The 19,101-nt window shown below is 38.9% G+C and overlaps 2 protein-coding genes across 9 annotated transcripts in view; one reads left to right on the top strand and one right to left on the bottom strand.

Moving 5' to 3' along the window:
• Positions 1 to 145: 145 nt before the first annotated feature.
• Positions 146 to 13,446, top strand: atxn2l (ataxin 2-like). 5 transcript variants are annotated; one of them, XM_079849150.1, is made up of 24 exons: positions 146 to 454; positions 682 to 779; positions 1,887 to 1,926; positions 2,015 to 2,071; positions 2,676 to 2,747; positions 3,034 to 3,211; positions 3,293 to 3,414; positions 3,535 to 3,626; positions 4,665 to 4,898; positions 4,998 to 5,341; positions 5,436 to 5,522; positions 7,672 to 7,803; positions 7,886 to 7,954; positions 8,042 to 8,106; positions 8,678 to 9,027; positions 9,149 to 9,218; positions 9,297 to 9,446; positions 9,534 to 9,597; positions 10,731 to 10,891; positions 11,023 to 11,152; positions 11,248 to 11,354; positions 11,522 to 11,704; positions 13,042 to 13,213; positions 13,391 to 13,446. In XM_079849150.1, the coding sequence occupies exons 1-24, from the start codon at positions 434 to 436 to the stop codon at positions 13,423 to 13,425; spliced, it is 3,033 nt and encodes a 1,010-aa protein (XP_079705276.1). In that variant the 5' UTR covers positions 146 to 433; the 3' UTR covers positions 13,426 to 13,446. The 5 variants fall into 5 exon arrangements, with proteins under 5 accessions (XP_079705276.1, XP_079705275.1, XP_079705277.1 ...); XM_079849149.1 differs by having other exon boundaries at positions 13,371 to 13,446; XM_079849151.1 differs by having other exon boundaries at positions 198 to 454; positions 685 to 779.
• A 489-nt stretch (positions 13,447 to 13,935) lies between these two features.
• lat (linker for activation of T cells) overlaps positions 13,936 to 19,101 on the bottom strand; it is a 9,929-nt gene continuing 4,763 nt past the window's right edge. For 2 of the 4 annotated variants that reach the window (XM_079848752.1, XM_079848753.1), the window contains exons 3-8: positions 16,812 to 16,854; positions 16,637 to 16,686; positions 16,479 to 16,532; positions 14,749 to 14,805; positions 14,380 to 14,464; positions 13,936 to 14,293 (exon numbers count right to left, since the gene is read on the bottom strand). In XM_079848752.1, coding sequence (XP_079704878.1) covers positions 14,385 to 14,464; positions 14,749 to 14,805; positions 16,479 to 16,532; positions 16,637 to 16,686; positions 16,812 to 16,854 — 284 coding nt within the window. In that variant the 3' untranslated portion in view covers positions 13,936 to 14,293; positions 14,380 to 14,384. Of the gene's footprint in view, positions 14,294 to 14,379; positions 14,465 to 14,748; positions 14,806 to 16,478; positions 16,533 to 16,636; positions 16,687 to 16,811; positions 16,855 to 17,059; positions 17,145 to 18,433; positions 18,586 to 19,101 lie in introns of those variants that run through there. The other 2 variants (XM_079848755.1, XM_079848754.1) reach the window with 2 other exon arrangements.

The raw sequence follows: 19,101 nt of genomic DNA, 5'->3' as shown, positions 1-19,101 counted from the left end.
GATAGATAGATAGATAGAATTGGATTTAATTAAAATTTTCTTCACGAAAGAATGAGCGATTCTTTTACGAAACATGCTTTACGTGTGGCTGTCTACGTGATACGGGTCTTGTGCGCCATTGCGTCATCACGCCATGTTGTCCAATGACAATCAAGGGTTTTTGAAAAAACAGCCTTCGCGTTTATCGCTGGCTAATTCACGCGACGTGGTGCCGGTAATATTTAATAGAAACATAAGCCTCATTATCTCTTCGTGTTCGTTCGTTACCGAATATCGGACTGAACTGGACTTCGGGCCGTAACGGAGATCGCGCTCGTGCGGATCCGAGAACGCTGCGGAAAACAGAAATAACACCGCAGACAGGCTAGTCCAGCTACTAGCTTGTCATAGGCAACAAGGAGAATTTAGCGGGCAACTCAGTTAGCGGCTAGATATGTCTTTTCGCCGACAGAATGTGAGTACCACGTATACAAATTTCAATCAGTTTGTTTGGTTTATACAATCTTTAATCGAGATTACTAAAACACATAAAGCTTTCAGGGTATAATTATTGTCGTCCTTCCTTAAGATTCCACTTTCGTAACGTAACATGCTAGTAAACCTGCTAGCCGTCTAATATACGTAAATGTGATTAATTCTTCATTTGTGTCAGTATTTAACAATCGCCATGCTTTCTAACAGCAGCCTGGACCCGGTGGCCGCAAAACATCCAATGGAACTTCGGGGTCAATGGCTTCGTCGGTTCCAGGGAGTAACTCTAACAGACCCACTCCGGGAAGGTAACGCACACGCTGGGCTGCCACGCTGAGAAAGTCCGCGGATTGTCATTTTAACATGAGGCCTACCGGTCAAAGTGGGCGTGCCCACAGCGCATATTTAATGGAGTCCATTGCGCACCAATCGTTTCGAGCCTTGTTAAATTAGCAGGAGCACTAGCCAATCGCCGCGAAGTATATTTGATTGGCACAATTTTGGGCCAATGATTGGCAGGATTGTCTTAAACGGTACACATCCGCCCAGAAAGAATAATATCACCCAATAGAGTTTAGATTTTAATTGATTGCCATGTTTTTCAGCTAATGGCTGCTCTCGGAGGCGGGTCATGGGAAGGGATCAGCAGTGTTTTGTTGTTGTTTTCCGATCCCATATGATTCAGTATTGTGTTCGACTTTCATCTTGAGCCATTTTATATACGCCTTTAAAGAAGAGCCGGGATGCATATGACAAAAAAGTACAAACACTCGTAATGTATAATCGGTTTGATTGATTGTGGCGATGGACACGAAATGTGTACATTTGCGCATGTTAATGTCAAGCTGTTTGTCTTGTCCTCGATTCGGCATTTGCTTCTTGTGTTGTTAGCCAGGTCCTCTAACCCGCTTTGCGGTCTGTCGTAATTAAAACACGCGCCTTGTTGCCATTGTTTACACATCCGCTTTGATCAATTATATTTTGTCGTTACGCGCAACCAGATTCAATCCGATGGTTATTTTGTGACTCGCGTATGGTTGTCCTTTTGTTTTAGCACGCGCTTCGCGGTGTCGTAATTGTTGTCCACACATGTAACAGAAGAGCAACTCTTGCAATACCGGGCTGTTTCACGTCCTAAGTTGAGTGGAAAGACAGCATTCACGAATATTTGATACAGCTCATGTGTACAGAAAATACTTAATATCCAGATTCGTGTTATTGTCGTGTAAAAAAAATAAAAATTACAAAAAAACCGTTGAAATCTTTGTTTGTGGTTCAGTTAATCCATTCATATTCTGTCGACTGTTATTTATATGTAAAGAATGTATTGGCATTTACAAAAAAAAAAAAAAAGTTTGTCAATTGTTGTTTATTAATATTTACTAACGACTGTTTACCTTTTTTTTCCCCTTAAGAAACAGAAACTCTGTGAAGATTCCTTCACAGTCACCACCTGTACGTAAATTCTTATGCGTTTTTAAACTAATTTTCCATTTCAAGATAACAAAATATTTTAATACATATTTTGATGCATTATTTGTAGGTGTTTGAGGGTGTGTACAATAACTCCAGGATGCTCCATTTCCTCACAACCGTGGTGGTGAGTTTTGGCATGAAATAAATGTATTAGGTGGCTGTTAAAAACACCCTTGTTTGATCGTTTTTGACTGCAAAGGTCCACCGCAATTTAAAAAATATTGACTTCTCCAGGTGTTTGTAATTTATTGGATAAGAGTTTTTATTTTATTTTTTCATTTGAATTTTTCTCAGTTGCTACCTGATAATATTATAGAGCTTGGCATAACTAGAAAATGTGTGTGTGTGTGTATATATATATATATATATATATATATATATATATATATATATATATATACACATATACATTTTTTTTTTTTTTTATAAACATGCCCATGGAATTGTGCAATTTTATTGATCTACATGATTTTTCTAGGTCTAGAAAATCACACATTTAAACTTAGGCTATAGTTTTGTCTGGACAATGGGAACCTTTTTTCTTCCAAGAAAAGAAAAAAGAAACAGTTGTTCAGGGGGTGAATTGAAATAATGATGCTTGTTTTGTATTTTTTTTATTTTTATAGACATTTTAAGTCCCCCTAGTTTTAAGACTCACTACTCCAATTTGTTTTCAGCATTAAGCAGCAATATAAATACTTGACATGCGTATGCAATCTTTCCCTCAGGGCTCCAGATGTGATGTTATGGTGAAGAACGGCAGTGTATATGAGGGGATCTTTAAGACATTAAGCTCACGTGTAAGTCTGTCCCTCCAAATCTACTGGCAGACACATCTGCATTGGTCCTACTTTCTGAATCTTGCGCTTGAAGCATTTGTTTTTAAGTTAATAATTGATAACCTACATTTTCAAGAATCTCAGGCTTTGTTCTCACTGAAACAAGTTCAGATTTGTTTTTCCAAATTTGATATTTGAGATTAATCCAAATATTTATTTTTTTGTGGCAAAGGTGTATTTTTCTGAACAACGCCTCATTAAATTTGACACATTGCTCAAATCCCACTCAATATCTGTGTGTGTTTAGTGTGAGCTGGCAGTGGATGCGGTGCACAAGGTGAAAAACGAGGAAGGAGATGGAGGCGGTGGTGGCGGCACACCTGTCCATCCCAGGAGAGAAGAGATCACAGACACCATGATCTTTGGCCCTAGTGACCTAGTCACTATGATCTGCAGAGATGTTGATCTCAACTACGCTATCCGAGGTGTGTACACGGAGGTACGCTTGAGTGGCGTTGTAAGAAATAGAAATATTTTTAATGCTTTGTGTGTGCTTGTGTTTTCAGACACTTTCACAGACTCTGCAATCGGCTCAACAAGAATAAACGGTGACCACAGAGAGAAGGTCCTTCAAAGGTGGGATGGAGGCGATAGCAACGGAGAAAATTTTGACCTAGATGCAGATGCAGTGAGTTCCACCAACATGCTCATATATACAACCGAATATGATCACAGATTAGTGTATTATTGGAATGAATGTCTTTAGTTGGAGGTTTTACATGATTGAAGCTCCTTTTCTCACTTTCAGTCTAATGGCTGGGATGCCAGCGAGATGTTCCGCTTTAATGAGGAGACCTATGGGGTGAAGTCCACCTATGACTCCAGTCTCGCCATGTACACGTACGTTGATGTCCTGTCAGTTTTAGATCTTTTGTTTTTTTCTATGACCTTTAAAGTTGGAAGTGGAAAAGCCTTTTGTGCTTCAAACAGGATTCCCACTCTTTCCTTCTTAAATTTCAGTTTGATGAAATTTCAGTTCATAAAGACTTATGCATCATAAGTCTTGCCTCTTAAAATCAAGATTTTGTTACTTTTTTTTTATGTTTGGGGATAGAAAAAACAGGCATATGGCTCAATGTGATTTATTGATCTTTAACTGGCTATGATTTAATTAAACGTTTAAAGTCAAAAGCAGCACTGTTTTATGTTCTACATGCTCACGGTTTAAAAGTGTGTACAGTCAATGAATGCCACTCATTTATGTCTAGCAATTCTTATGATTACTGTCGAAGTAAACATTGTCACATTGTGCATATTTGATCTCATCTTTTTGAATGAGAGGCTGGTAGTAAAGCATAGGCATTTCAAAATGGGAGTCCAGTTGTACTTTGACCTTGTTTATAATTTAGTCAAGTCCTGCATTATGCATTAGGTTTCATACTAAACTGTATCTGGCATATATTCAGTGTAGACTCTTGTGGTTTCTCTCTGGATCACCCGTCACAGGCAAGAAAGACCAAGAACATTAATTAACACACAAAGCATATAAATTTTACTAGTACACACAAAGCATATAAATTTTACTAGTACACAATCAGTTTATTGGCTTTCTTTAAGCACATTATTGTTTTCAGCCAAATCCAGTATCGATCGACCTCTGATTTGTACATATTGATATATTAGTACATAATCCAATTTCAATACATAAATACTAATTAAGATGTATCTTGAATATATTTGCAGTAGAATGTGTGCGCCAACCTGTTTAATTAAGAAAAAGAATTTGAAATGGATTTATTTTGAGATTGTATGGGTTTGCTCTCTATGGACATGGGTGTACATTTTGTGCAGGTCTTAAATTAGATTTTTAAAAACTTTGCAGGAGTCCTGTTAGAAGAATGTGATATTTACTTGATTTCTGGTGCCTTTCTCTGATAGGGTTCCTCTGGAGCGGGGCAGCTCTGAGGGCTTCAGGCAGCGAGAAGCTCGAGCCGCCCGGTTGGCCAATGAGATTGAAGCTAGTTCACAGTATCGTCATCGGGTAGCGCTGGAGAATGATGATGGACGAACAGAGGAAGACAAATTCAGCGCTGTGGTTCGGGACAGGGACCGTGATGGCGGAGAAAGGGAAAGAGGAAGGGATAGCCCTGGGTTCTCTAGTGCTGGGAGCAGGTTTGACTCAATCTTTTTCTTCCTTTCCCTCACTGTTATCTTATGTGGTCCTTCTCCTTAGTATACTGGTGATCATTGCTGTCTTTATCTTTATTTTAGGGAGAGCAAGTACATTCCTCTACCCCAGAGGGCAAGGGAGCGAGAAATGGGAGTTTCTGGAAGGAATGAAAGAGGTGGAGCTGTATCCACCTTGCCTAATCGAACAAATAGACCTGGCCCCCCAAGCTCCTCCCCTCGACCCCTCCCCTCTGGGAGTGGTCAGCCTATTCCTCCCAGTGATAGGAGCAGCCCTCTCTCTGTCAGAGGAGGATACCCTACACACCAGTCACAGAGCAGCTCACCTACACAGCTAGGTCACTCTAGCCCTCCTTCCCCACACACACTCCCACATTCACTCTCTCACCCACAGTCTCTCTCAGACTCGGCCCGGCCCGTCAACGGAGGTAAGTTTTGTGTGCGTGAGGCCTATTGCTTTCACTGTTTATGATGGTTATCGCCCTCTGTGTTACTAATGAACATTGCATTAATCTCTTTTAGTGTCATCTAGAATGTCACCCAAGTCTCAAAGGCCTGGACAGAACAACAGAAACCTGCGTACCTCAAATTCTCACTCCTCCCCTACAGGTCAATATGCATACATGCGCACACCCACACACACACAAGTTTATGATGTCCAGCTGAGCTTTATGGGCTTTTGACATTTAAAATTGACATTGAAAATATTTTAAGACTGTTGTCAAAACATGACATGTCTATGAAAACAACATGAACCTATGACTAGAAAAAATAACACTACTAGATTATGATGCATCAATGTTTTTGAAAATGAAACTGATCATCTTAAATAACCCAGTCAATAATATTGTGCATTGCATTTGAGCTGAAATTGGGAATAAACACCACCCTGCAGCGATTTGCTAGAGGGTTAATAAACTCAACCAAACACATCCTCTTTTAGATTAATCAGATATATACCTATTACAGCTTAGGCTACATCTGCACAAAAGGACGCAAATGCGCGTGTAAACTTGACCGTGCTAGTTTGAAAGGGTAACTAACGTTGTGGATTTGCTCTTGCCTTAACAACAATGCTGATACACGGGCAACTAACTTACACTACAGAAGCAGTCTGGTCATGAGTTTGACTACCTTTGGAAGTGGTTGAAAGTGGGCTTCTTACACGAGAGGCTTCTCACTGCAGTGCACATGGGCGGATATTACATCTAGCTCCCCCTTGCTAGACATCCAGCGAGAAGGAGCAATGTCATTTGGGCTTAATGGGTGGAGCTAGAATATCAACCACACCCTACCCTACCCACAACTCTATCCCTCCACCCCATTAGTGTCCAGAGAGGTGGAGCTGGATGTTATTTGACTGCAGTGAGCACTACTTGTTTACACCTGTATTTAGTGTGCTCCACGTGATCCGATCGACCAGAAGTTTAACGCATCTTCATACCAGGTGTAAACGGGACCTAAGATAATTGGACTGCTGTTTAACTAAAGCATTTTTCAGTATATATATATATAGTGGATGTAGTATGTGTATATATATATATATATATATATATAGTGGACTTTAGGAAGAAGGCAGTTCGGCATCTTCCCCTCTCCATCAATGATCAGGTTGTTGAGAGGGTCTCTTCCTTTTGTTTCTTGGGCACCACCATTCATCAATCCCTCTCATGGGACTTGAATATCAGTCTCATTGTTAGCAAAGCCCATCAGAGACTTTATTTTCTCCGTCAGTTGAGGAAATTTGGGGTTACCCAGAAAGGCATGACTCATTTCTACCGAGCCGCCATAGAAGGTGTGCTGACCTTCTCTATCCTGTCCTGGTATGGTAATGCGACTAGTCAGGGTAAGCAACAGCTAGAGAAAGTAGTGAGAAGAGCCTCTAAGATCATTGGCTGTAGTCTGCCTACTATAGCCTCACATTACGACTCCAGAATTAATAAAAAGGCGAAAAACATCACTACTGACCCCTATCACCCAGCCAATCACTTGTTCACTTTACTGCCCTCGGGGAAGAGGTACAGAAGCATCATCAGTAGAACATCACGCTTCAGAGATAGTACCTATCCCCAAGCCATACGTTATCTAAACATGGTCTGAAGCTAGAACATTGAATGCTTGAATGACACAATGCAATATGTGTTGTTTATGTTTGTGTATTTGATGTTATTGGGGGATATATGTGAGGTATATGTGTGGAAGTGTTGTTGTGTCAGTGTATTGTTGTTAATTAGAGCATTCCAAGACAAATTCCTATCAACTTTAATGTTGAAATGGCTAAATAAATCTTGAACTAAAAAATATATATATTATATATAAATATATATTTCATATTTCAAAAGTTAAGACTTGTGTTCTCTTGTGTGCACTTATTTGATCAAACATGCAGTAAAAACAAATAAATTGTAAAATATTATTACGATGTAAAATATCATTTATTTTAATATATTTTATAATGTAGTTCTCTGTGATGTCAAAGCTGAAATTTCAGCATCATTACTCCAGTCTTCAGTGTCACATGATCCTTCAGAAATCATTATAATAGACTGATTTGGTGCACAGAAAACTTGTTCTAAAAAACAACCAAAAAAAAGTGTTTTGCTATGGTTATTTTATTGTTTTACAAATATTCTTTCAAAACCAAAAAAGCTACTGACCCCAAACCTTTGAACGGGGTGTGTGTGTATAGATTTCTATCCTCTGTTCCTTTGTTTTTCTTAAATGTAACATTTTTACCTTTTTCTCTGTCTCTCTCCAGTCTCTCGTTCCCCCAAACCAGATGCTCCTTCCCAGGACTCTCCTCTTGCTACTCCTACCTACGTGGATACCTCTTCAGTTACCATGGTGACCCCTAAACCCACTGGCCCCACCCCTCTGTTCCCTGTAGATGGTGAGATGTTATAAATTTGAGTGGTTACAAACTGTTCATTTATACATGCGTCTGATAATCTTAACTCTTTCTTTCACTTTAGTGAACGAAATTCTGTCTAAGGAAAGGACGGAGAGTCCAGTTAGTCCTCAGGATGGCAAGAGTGGCAAAGGTAATCCTGAAGTTGTATGATTCTTGGTAACTTCATTACATGCACTTGTCATTTAACCAATAAATGTTCTTCTCTCTCTCTTCATAGTCTCTACAGTCCAGCAGAGATCACAACACCTCGAAGAGCTTCGCAAGTTTGGTACTGATTTTAGGGTGAGTGTGTCATAGGCTGCATCTGAAATTGAATACTCTGAGTAGGTACTTCTTTTGAATATGTAATTGCTCCATTTTCAGAAAAGTTGGGTCATTTTGTAAAATGCAATAAAATCAAGAATTTGTGGTTAGTCATTCTTTTTAAACAAAGTACAAAGAAAATATTTCCAATGTTTTTCTGAACTACTTGCATTTTGATTTTGAATTGTTTGACAATTCTTTCATAAAATTTGGAATAAAGTGATGAGCCATGACCCTTCTTTGGTTTCAAAGACTAAGATGCTCCTTTTATACTCCATCAGGATACCCTCACTAATTACCAATTCACCTACTTATTGTGGACCATTTTAAGAGTTTAACTTGGAGATTCTTTAATCTTTTCATTTTTTTGCCTCTGTCCCACCTTTTTTGGAGTGTTGCATCCAACAAAATCAAAATTCGTTTATATTTACAAAATACAATTTATTAGATCAGTGAAAACATTGCAAAACTTTTCTTTGTACCTTTGTCAGTTTGTTCAAGAGAATTAACTAATTTAAAAAAATTCCCTTTCTGATTTTTTTTTTTTTAGCTTCCATCTAGTTCCAACCCCAAAACTTTGGCCTCTGATTCTTCTCAAACAAACCCCGCCCACAACACACAAACAGACTCCACCCCTCCTACAGAAGCTAAAGCAGCCCCGCCCACAACTCTGACCGCTGAGCTTCCGGCAGAAGAGAGAAGTAGAGAGACAAATGCAGAAGGGGTGGCAATCACCACCCCTCCACCAGCCACACCAATCTCTGCACCCTCTGCCCTATCCGGCACTGCCATGCAAAATCCAACTGCAGAAAGGCAAACGGCAGGGACGCCCCAACCCGGGACCCCAGGCAGTGAGGAGGGCAAACCAGAGGCAGCGGAGAGGCCAGAGGGAATGACTGAGTAAGTACACCATTTCAGAATATTTGGCTTAATTGATTTACTAATCACATTTGACAACTACTAGTGATACCATATTAACTCTGTTGGTAATCAACGCATTTCAAACCGCTTTCCGATGCAGTCAAGTGAAGAAATCTACACTCAACCCCAACGCCAAAGAGTTCAACCCCAATAAGGCTCCTCTCAGCATGGTGAGAGCATTGATTTCCACTGTTTAGTTTCCTTTATACAGCCGTTAAAAAGCTAAGTGTGCCATGTCTATTTTGCAGGTGAAGCCCTCGGCCGCTCCCACCCCGCCACGGCCAACTCCGCCCAGCCCAACAGTGGTGTTGCAGCCCCCACCAGGCCAGGGAGCCATTTACAACACCCAGTACCTGAGCTATGTCTCGCCCATCCAGATACAGGGTCACTCCGTACAGGTCTCTGTCCCTGCTGCTCATTTTCAAAAACTTTTATAGAGTAGTTTGCAACATAGATGTTATATGTACTTGTGTTTTTTTTTCTAGGCACCTCAGATGTACCCGTATCCCATGACAAATGTTGGTCAAGGGAAGTACCCAAGAGCAAAAGGTAATACTTACATTGAACTCTTCATTACTGATTGTACTAATACTGTATGGATTAGTAGTAGTGTTAATAATTTATTTTATTATTATTTTAAATGCTTACTTAAAATGTTTTTAAGGTGTTTTTTTTTTTTTTTTTTTTTTTTTTTTTAACACCTACGAATAGGGCCTGAAACTCTTAATTTAAATGGATTCTTATTAGTGCTGTCAGTTAAACGCGTTATTAACGGCGTTAACACAAACCCATTTTGACGGCGTCACTTTTTTATCGCGAGATTAACATTCTTTTTGGCCTAGCAAACTTTGTAGTTTTACTAGTAACGTTAGAAAAACTACAACACCACACCGGATCTAGCTAGACCAGAAACAAAGCAACAGGCACGCCGCACACACTTGTTTGGGCTTCCAACCCGGCCAAAGAGTAGTAGGCTAACGTTACGTTTTGAGTGGATGGCGAGCGCGAGATGCCGAAATGGATGCCAATAAGAATCTAAATGGAAAGTTTACTTTTAAAAAGTTGCCAAATGGTTCCATTGACAAGACCAAAGTGATCTGTGTGTTTTGTCGTCGTGATCTGAGCTATCATCGCAGCACGTCCAGTCTGAAATAGCACCTGATGGCCAAGCACACAGCTGATGCGAATTCTCTGATGTGATTATTTGCTCCAAGTGAGAATGTTAGTGTGAAATTAAACACTACAGTATATGCCAATGTTGTTTTCAATTAAAAAACATTTGCACAATGCAAGCGATCCATTTTTCCATGTTGATAAGAGCATTAAAATGAGAAAAAATAATGGAACAAAAAGAAATCAAGGGACATTTAGAATGGATAAAAATATGTGATTAATTGCGAGTTACCTATGACATTAATGCGATTAATTGCGCTTAAATATTTTAATCTTTCAACAGCACTAATTCTTATTAATAATGTTAATAACAAAAATAGGGACAAACTCTTTAAAAAAATTTTTTTTTTTTCAGATTGCATTGTAATATTACAATTTATTATATTATCATCATTATTATTATTAATAATGATAATAACAGTTAAAATAAGAGTTTCAGGCCCTATTTTGCACTCTACTCTTGAAAAGTGTTGCATATTCGTGTATAACTTATGCCACCTGTCTCTCAGGTTCTGTGGTGACTTCTCGTCCAGACCACAGCTCTTCAGCGCCCCCTATGCTCCAGGCCGCGGCATCAGCAGCAGGACCTCCTCTGGTGGCGTCTCCTTACCCTCCCTCATATCTGCAGTACAACCAGGTCATATCAGCAATGCCCCACTACCCTGGACAGGTACCATCCTTCACGTTTCCGGTAGAACAAATGCTTCTAGTATTTCAATCAAACAAAATTTTTTTAATTGTTTTGTGGATGGCCACCTTCACTAAAAAAAAACCCCTCTGTTATTTCTCTCTCTGTCTCAGATGTACTCAATGCTCCAGGGTGGACCACGAATGCTTGGATCGGGAGGGCACCCACAGGCAATGGGTCCCCCAGGCCCACAGTACCCTGGTCAGACTGAAGGACCGCCAGCCCCTCAGCAGGGGATGTATGGTAAGCATTTAAATTATTATTTTTTTGTGTGGAATGGATTGATTTAGTTTGTGTGTTTATGTTGTCAACTATATACATTTTTCTTTCTCCTTCAGCTCCGCAGTCATTCTCTCATCACTCTGGTTCCCTTCATCATCCTCAGCCCTCCAGCACCCCCACAGGCAGCCAGCCGCCCCAACACCCCGCCCCCAGTCCAGGACAGGTGCGTCCACCTGCCAATCAATAGCAACTACACACCTATTCCACAAACTCTCACTCAAAGAACTTTTATGTTACAAAGAAATATTCATACAAGAAATCCCCCTAAGTTTCAGATGCCTTTGGTAATGATACTAAATGTTTTCTGTGTTGACTGTCTGTCTTTTCTAGTCTGGTCAGTCTGGTCCTCAGCCTCAGTCTTTGTACCACTCTGGGCCGCTGTCAGCCCCCACACCCCCTAACATGCCCCCAGGACACAGCTCCCCACAGGCCTCCTACTCCATTCAGGGCTACAGTCTGCCGGGACACCAGCCCCTGCCTCACCCGTACTCCTCTCTAGGACAGCTGACACAGGTGATGACCACAATCACAAACAAAACACTTCCACATCAGCAGTCACGTTTCTCAACAGTGCATGTCTGCTTTGTATGAATTTCAATGTCACTGGAGTTATTTTCGTTTATCCCAGTGTCAACATGAGGATTAAACATTAATCTGAGGATTAAAAAAATTAAGAAAATGTTCTGTCAATCAAAAATTTTCTAAAAAGAAATCTTTTAAATTCTAAAAATAAATATTAAACTATATAAATAATACCAGTCAAAAGTTTATAATTTTTAATAAATCACCATGGCTGCATTTTATAAAATAAAATGAAAGCCGTCTGTCAGCGCTCGAGCACCCAATTCAATTCTCCCGCGCTTTACCCATCAAATACACACAAAGATAAAGAGAGAATCACTCGCTGCTCTTGTCCGAAAAGGTTGTGTAGCATATTTAATTCATACAGTAAAGACTGCTGTTTTTTTATTTTATATTTGATGACTATTCAATTTCTGTAGTATTTCTTATTGAAATACTAGGCTAGACTTGCTAAAAAAAGCATCAAAGTGAATTAAGACAGAAATATCACTCTTGTTATCACTAGTTGCATCCCCAAATAAAAATTTAGTATTATTTAATTATATATTTTCAGTGCAGTATTAATGTTACAAAAATTTAAAACACTTTAAAACACTATACAAAACAGTGCTATGAGGGTGTTTCTAATACAGCTGTGATCGTAAATTGAAATTGTTTCTTAAATCGCCATGATCTGTCTCTGTTTTTCTAATTTATTGGAAAGTCATAGAAAGGCAATAGTGGACTTTTTTTCTTCACCATTGGAGCAAATGGTAGTGCTAAAATTTTGTTTGCTACGATCTCCTTAGATACACCTATGGACCTTTTACCCTGTTCATTTAAACCCACAAATGTCCAGTGTTCATTCATGCTTCTCTGTTGAGCAGGGTGATTTTTGTCAAAGGAAGTGGTGTCTTACATTTTAATACCATTTTTAAGACGTTTCCAAAAAATGTAAGTGCTGATACCTGCAAGAAATTGTTCAAAAAGTGACAAAGTAATTTATAATGTTACAAAATATGCTGTTCTTTTGAACTTTCTATTCACTGAAAACTTTTTTTTTTTTTTTTTTCGGATTCTGTTTATAAGGACAATGAATAATTGAGCACCAATAATAACTGGGCGTCAAATCAGTGTATTGTAATGATTTCTGAAGGATCATGTGACACTGAAGACTGGAGTAATGAAGCTGAATATTAAGCTTTGACACCACAGGAATACATTTTCTATTGTAATATTTTAAAATATAGTTTTGTATTAAGTATGTGTATAATTGTATTTTATTTCAGGCCCATGTTCAAGGTGCTCTCTCGGGTCCTCACCATTCTGGAGGTCACGGCCCACCACCTGTGATGTTGCTTCATGCCCCGCCCCCTCAGCAGGGTTCTGGCCCCCAGCACGGCCCTCCCCCACCCCAACAGGGGCCCCACCAGCACTACGCCTATGTTGGACACCCTCAGGGTGAGTTTCCTGCATACGTGTGCTATCTACCATCCTGTTTTCTGTTACCGAAATCAGCTAATTATACAAATTTGATGTTTAATATGCAGCTATGTGCAGACACGTTTACCAAGGTTTTTTTTTTTAATCAATTTCTGTTTTTCTCTGCACTCATCAGTGGCTCATCCTTCCCAGCAGATTCCATTCCACCCTCCTGGAAACTGACAGTGTGACTTGAGACGGAGACTGAGCAGAGTGCCCCCACCTGATCCTCCTGTGGGATCGCACATGTGTATATACCCTCCACCTGCTCCACGAATGGGAAAAAAAAAAGATTTTGTTTTTATTCACCTCTGGCAAGACTGAATGTGCTTGTTTTATTTCCCCCCCCTCCCCCTTTTGCTATTTTTAATTTGAGCGGATGGGGACACAAGTGTCTAAATCAGAAAGAGGGAACGAGTGAGCGTGTTAGACAAAAAATGTAAAGAATGAGGGACATTTTTATAAAAATACAGTGACCTCTCCCTTTGTCCTCAACCCCCTTATTAAATAAGCAAATAATAAATGGTTAAAAAAAGAACAAAAAAATAAAAAAACAAGTTTATAAAAATAAATTTTTAAACTCTCCATGTGTGTTTTGTCTCATGATTTGATTTTTACTGCTGCATTCAGTGACTAGAAAATGCATTTCAAGTTTTTCTTACATAAAGTTTCTATCCATATTATTTCAACAGACACAATGTAAATTAGTAATTAACTTTATTTCCACATTTACAAGCCAATAACAAAATTTTATAAACATTTGACTGTATCAAAGCTGTATATTACAAAGAGTCATTTCTCTGCACTCATATTTTTGGAAGCAAAAGCCTGGATGCGTTACGTAGTAAACAGCAAATGTTTAAAAAAAGAAATTCTCAGGTATCGTCAGCAGATCTGTCATAAGGATTGAGGGAGGAAGTGGAGTTTTCTGTGAGGTGGCAGTGGTTCAATGCTTTTTTGGTGGTGCTGCTGCACTTCAAAATTCAAAGCATGGGTATATCTGGAGACTCAGGATGATTTTCAGGCCTCTAACCAACTTGACTTGATAAAATGGAAATCCTGGAGAAAATATATTTTTTTGGTTCATTGAAAAATCCAAAAATGTCAGACAGTCAAGTACAGTAAATCTGAGAGCTGTGTAGTACCTTGATCATAATAAGTTAGGCTCTGTGTTGACATAATCAGAGCTGCCCCGCTCATCATCACTGCTCACACTTCCACGGGACAGACCTGTTGGAGGGCAGGAACATGAAAATATTTGATTTCATGGAAATGAAAAATATTAATTATTAGGTGTGTTGAGCGCATATATATATATATATATTAAAAAGTTTGACAAATAAATCAGTACATTTTGCTATTCATGTAACTACAATACAATTCATGTGAACTTCAAGTATAGTGCTAAAGCTAATGAATTGATGCCACTTAATCATCAACATTTTGTTTGTCCACTGATTATCCATGTAAAAATAAGTGCTAAGTGGAAGTTATTTTTTTGAACAATCACTTACGACAGATTTGGTTTTGGGGGTCTGAAGAGTTTCGGAAATTTTCATAATCGTGACAGTCTGTAAAAACACCACAGCATTCACACACTCTAAAAAAGTTGCTTACATTTTTTTTTAAGTACAATCAACTTAGATGTTTAAGTCATTTCAACTTAAAGGTGACATATTATGCATATTATTACATTAAAATGTAATATAAATCTATGTTGTCCCCAGAATGTGTCTGAAATTTCAGCTCAAAATACCCCCCCAGATCATTTAATATAGCTTGTCAAAATTTGCCCCTTTTTGTGTGTGTCCCTTTAAATGCAGAAGACGGCAGATCATGTACACGAGGAGGTTTCGGATACAATAAAACACGCGAATCCCAGGCAACCTGTAACCCGTGTTTTTCCAACTCGTAACTGGGAGTACATCGATCTAGTACGAGTTCACGGGTGGGAAATCACGGGTTTGACTGCCGTTCCAGTGCACTTTCACGGGTATAAGTTTGGAAAAACACGGGTTACAGGTTGCCTGGAACGCGGCATCACTCATCCAAAATCTCAGGAATAGCCAGTAGTGCAGCCTTACAGAGAGACTCTGGAAGAAGTTGCAACTTTTAGCCGCACCCGGACGTCTCTGAATGGTTAGTGAATATATTTGTTGTGGTGTTACATTAGGGGCATTCGCACCTGAGGAACCTGTTCATAGTTCCTAGAACTAATGGTAGAAGTTCCCGGTTTTTGGCGCGTTCGCACCGCAGGAACTAGGAACGATTTTAGTTCTAGGAACTCATTTACACATATTATAGCCTATATATTTACTCCACGAACATGGAAAACAGTGATAGATGGGCGTAACCTTTACGCTGAGGAGAAAATCCAACTTGACTTTGAGGGGACCAAGCCAAACATGATTATGTATTTCTGCTCAGCCAGCGACATTGAGCATCAACCACACGGCAAACACTAATACTTTTTCATACACTGTCTACTTTGAATAACAGTTCTATCTAATAACGTATTAGACAGGATTGTTAAACAGATGGTAAACTAATGAAGACGGAGAATGGGAGCGTTGTGTGCTCAGGTGTTCCTCTGTGCCGTCAAAATAAAAGTTCCAACAACAAGCGTGGCTTACGCCACTTCAGACTTCCTACTGGCGGTGCGAATGCAACCAGGAAAACGGCCCTAGAGGAACCACCCTGAACTAAGCTCCTAGAACTATCCGGTGCGAAAGCCCCTATAGATTAATCTGTTTCTGGGGGATTTCCGTTGAAAATAAAACCAATCCACTGCTCTCTTGTCTCACCTGAGGCTGGGACTCTAAATAGCGTTATGTAGGCTACTCAACTGTGCAGCCAACGACAGAACAGTTTGCATGCTTTGCTCGAACTTTTGCCATTGCATTAGAACTGGTAACAATATCGCTTGCGAAAACTAAATGGCGATTAACGGGCGGTAATATTATAAAAGGATCCCCTTCCTATGTCAGAAGGGGAGCGAAATCTGATTATTTTTTTGACACTTGCAGAGAAAGGCTTACCAAAACAAAGTTACTAAGTTGTCACTTTTCACGTTTTGTGGGTTGTTGAGATGCACCGGGGACTCAATTATAGCACAAGATTTTCATAATATGTCACCTTTAAATTACATTAAACTGACTTTTTAAAAAATGAGTTGAATCTTGAATAACACATGTTATGATATGTACTGAGCTGTGCATTTATTTTCAGCATGTAGTAGGCCTACCTGAGTTTGAGTCATCCTCAGAGCCACCTATCTCTTCATTTATATACGTTTTTTCTACAAAATTAGATAAAATCATCAGAAGATTCTATTTGACAATTTATTTATAATTAAACAAACGTAAATAAATTGCTATCCTTGTCTAATCTCAAATATTTTACCTGAACTGTGGGATGAAGGCTGTGTGCCTGGGGAATCTGGAATCACAGTTCTGGAGGGACAAAAAATATATATTTTTTCCTTCAGTTTCATACGGATAATTATTCAGCTTTAGCCTAACTAATAGTTTGGTACAACTTGTGAAGATTTGGGATCAGGAATGAGTGCTCTTCTTACATGTAGTCACCTGGACGCTGACTGTACGCTTCATCTTCACTGTCTAGAGAAGAATCACATATTCTGGATTATTATCCAGTCAATCTCTCATGAACACACATTTGTTCACTCACAAAGATTTTCCATGTCACCCATAACTCAGTTACATATGTGTAAGGCACATTTATAATACACTCCATAACTACTCATAAATGTGTCATTCGATTTCTGACCATGGTTTTCGACATGAATGTTGCTTTCCTCCTCACCGTTTTGATTCACATAACTGGCTTGACTTCCAGCTACAGAGACAAAAAATGGAAATGTGTGCATTAATAATAATAATAATAATACTCATCATTTACTTGCACAGCACCTTTTATTCATAAAGTGTAGTTAAAATTGCTTCACGGGTCACATTATATGTATAAAAAAGGGTAAAACTTTAAAATAAGGTTTCATTAGTTAACATTAGTTCAAATTAACTAGCAAGAAACAATAGCCTACTTCTACAGCATTTATTATTATTAGTTGCTGTTCATTTCTACATTTACTAATACATTATTAAAATAAAGTTGTATCTGTTAACCATGGGCGTAGGTTTAGGGGGGGACGCTAGGTACTAGTCCCAATCAATATTTTGAGATGACAAATTTGTCCCCACCAATATTTAGCAAGCTCCTTTGAACTGCTATTTGGATCGATTCCAACGGCCAAAACAACGACAGTACAAGAAACGCCGTAATTTGATTGGCGGCGGTGTATCTGACAGGCTACACGTGCGGGCCGGGACTACTTTTGTGCTTGCACTGGCAGCGAGCGGGTGGTGTGTGTGTGTGTGTGTGTGTGTGTGTGTGTGTGTGTGTGTGTGTGTGTGTGTGTGTGTGTGTGCGCGCGCGCGTGTCGACGACGCCGACGGTAAGTTACCAGGGCTGTCTCTCTGCCACATACAAAGGCCAGAGTAAAACATTTTAATATTCCGTTTTTTGCCACTTTTTGTACTTTGTAGATAGATCAGCTATGCCACCCAAGAAGAAGAAATATACGAAGCTTTTTCATAAAGCAGTGTAAGTAGGCAAAATAACTAGCCACACAAATAAACTGGCAGTAGTAGTGACTGACCAGTCTTTCAAATGCAGATTCTACTGTGGAAAATAGTATTGGTGATAGTATGTGTTACCTAGGATGTTGTTACAGTTAAACCTAGCAGCAGCAATCTTTCAACTAAGGTTAAGAGTATTGATTAGGCTGTGCAGCACAGCACTGATAGACTCATAGAAGTCGCGCTATCATAATGCTACGTTAGCAAGTCACTGAATGTTAATTAGCTGACCTTAACTTAGAATCTTGCAGTCAACATAAACAGTGGATCTGAGACATTTTTCGTTTCTACATTCTATTTATGTAATGTATTTGTGAGTGAGTGTAGCCTAAGAATTTAATATTTAAGAATAGAATATATCAATAGAATTTGATATAGAATAGTAGATACAATTTTAGTATTAATGGAATACTGTAATCATGGATAATAATAATAATAATAATAGATAATAATAATGGATTTGTTGTGTTGAATGCATACTATGATACGTGTGTATTTTATTCATTTGTTCATTATTTAATTACATATGGAAAACTCAGACATCTTGTGAAGATGTCACAGAGCATGTTGAGGAAGAAGTAGCTGGACCTATACAGTTATACTAGCTCTTTAGGGACAGTATACAGGATGGTGTATTGGGGTCAGGATACAATATAATGAGATGAAGTAGATTCACTTCTGTATTGTGATATTCTGTATTGCCAACAGTCTGAAATCGCCATTAAAGCACTGGTATCTTACAACAAAAGAATTCCAGGGGGAAGGGGAGGGGGGATGTCCCCACCAAAGCTGAGGCCAAACCTACGCCCTTGCTGTTAACAGTTAATGCACTGTGGACAAGCAATGAAGACTTGTATTTGTATTAACTATCATTAACAAAGGTTAATAAATGCTATAAAAAATATATATATTTCTCATAGTTAGTTCATGTTAACCAATGTATACACTAATGTTAACAAATGTAAAGCGTTCCCCCCAAAAAGAAAGGAAAAATATGAAAAAATTAGCAATAACTAAAGAAACTCAAAATAAAGCTAACTTGTAAAACATCTTTTGTGTCAGGTTTGTATTGCAGTAATAAAGCACAATGGACAAACACTGTAAAGAGAAAAGAAAAAGGTGCTGTTTTTATTTTATTTTTTACATTGCACTTGAGCTGTTAGATTATTATTGTCTGAAAGGCCATGACTGTATGTTACTCACTTTCTG

This window comes from Squalius cephalus, assembly GCF_949319135.1.
Source record: "Squalius cephalus genome assembly, chromosome: 1".
NCBI lineage: Eukaryota > Metazoa > Chordata > Actinopteri > Cypriniformes > Leuciscidae > Squalius > Squalius cephalus.
This window is presented reverse-complemented; position numbering and strand designations above follow the sequence as displayed.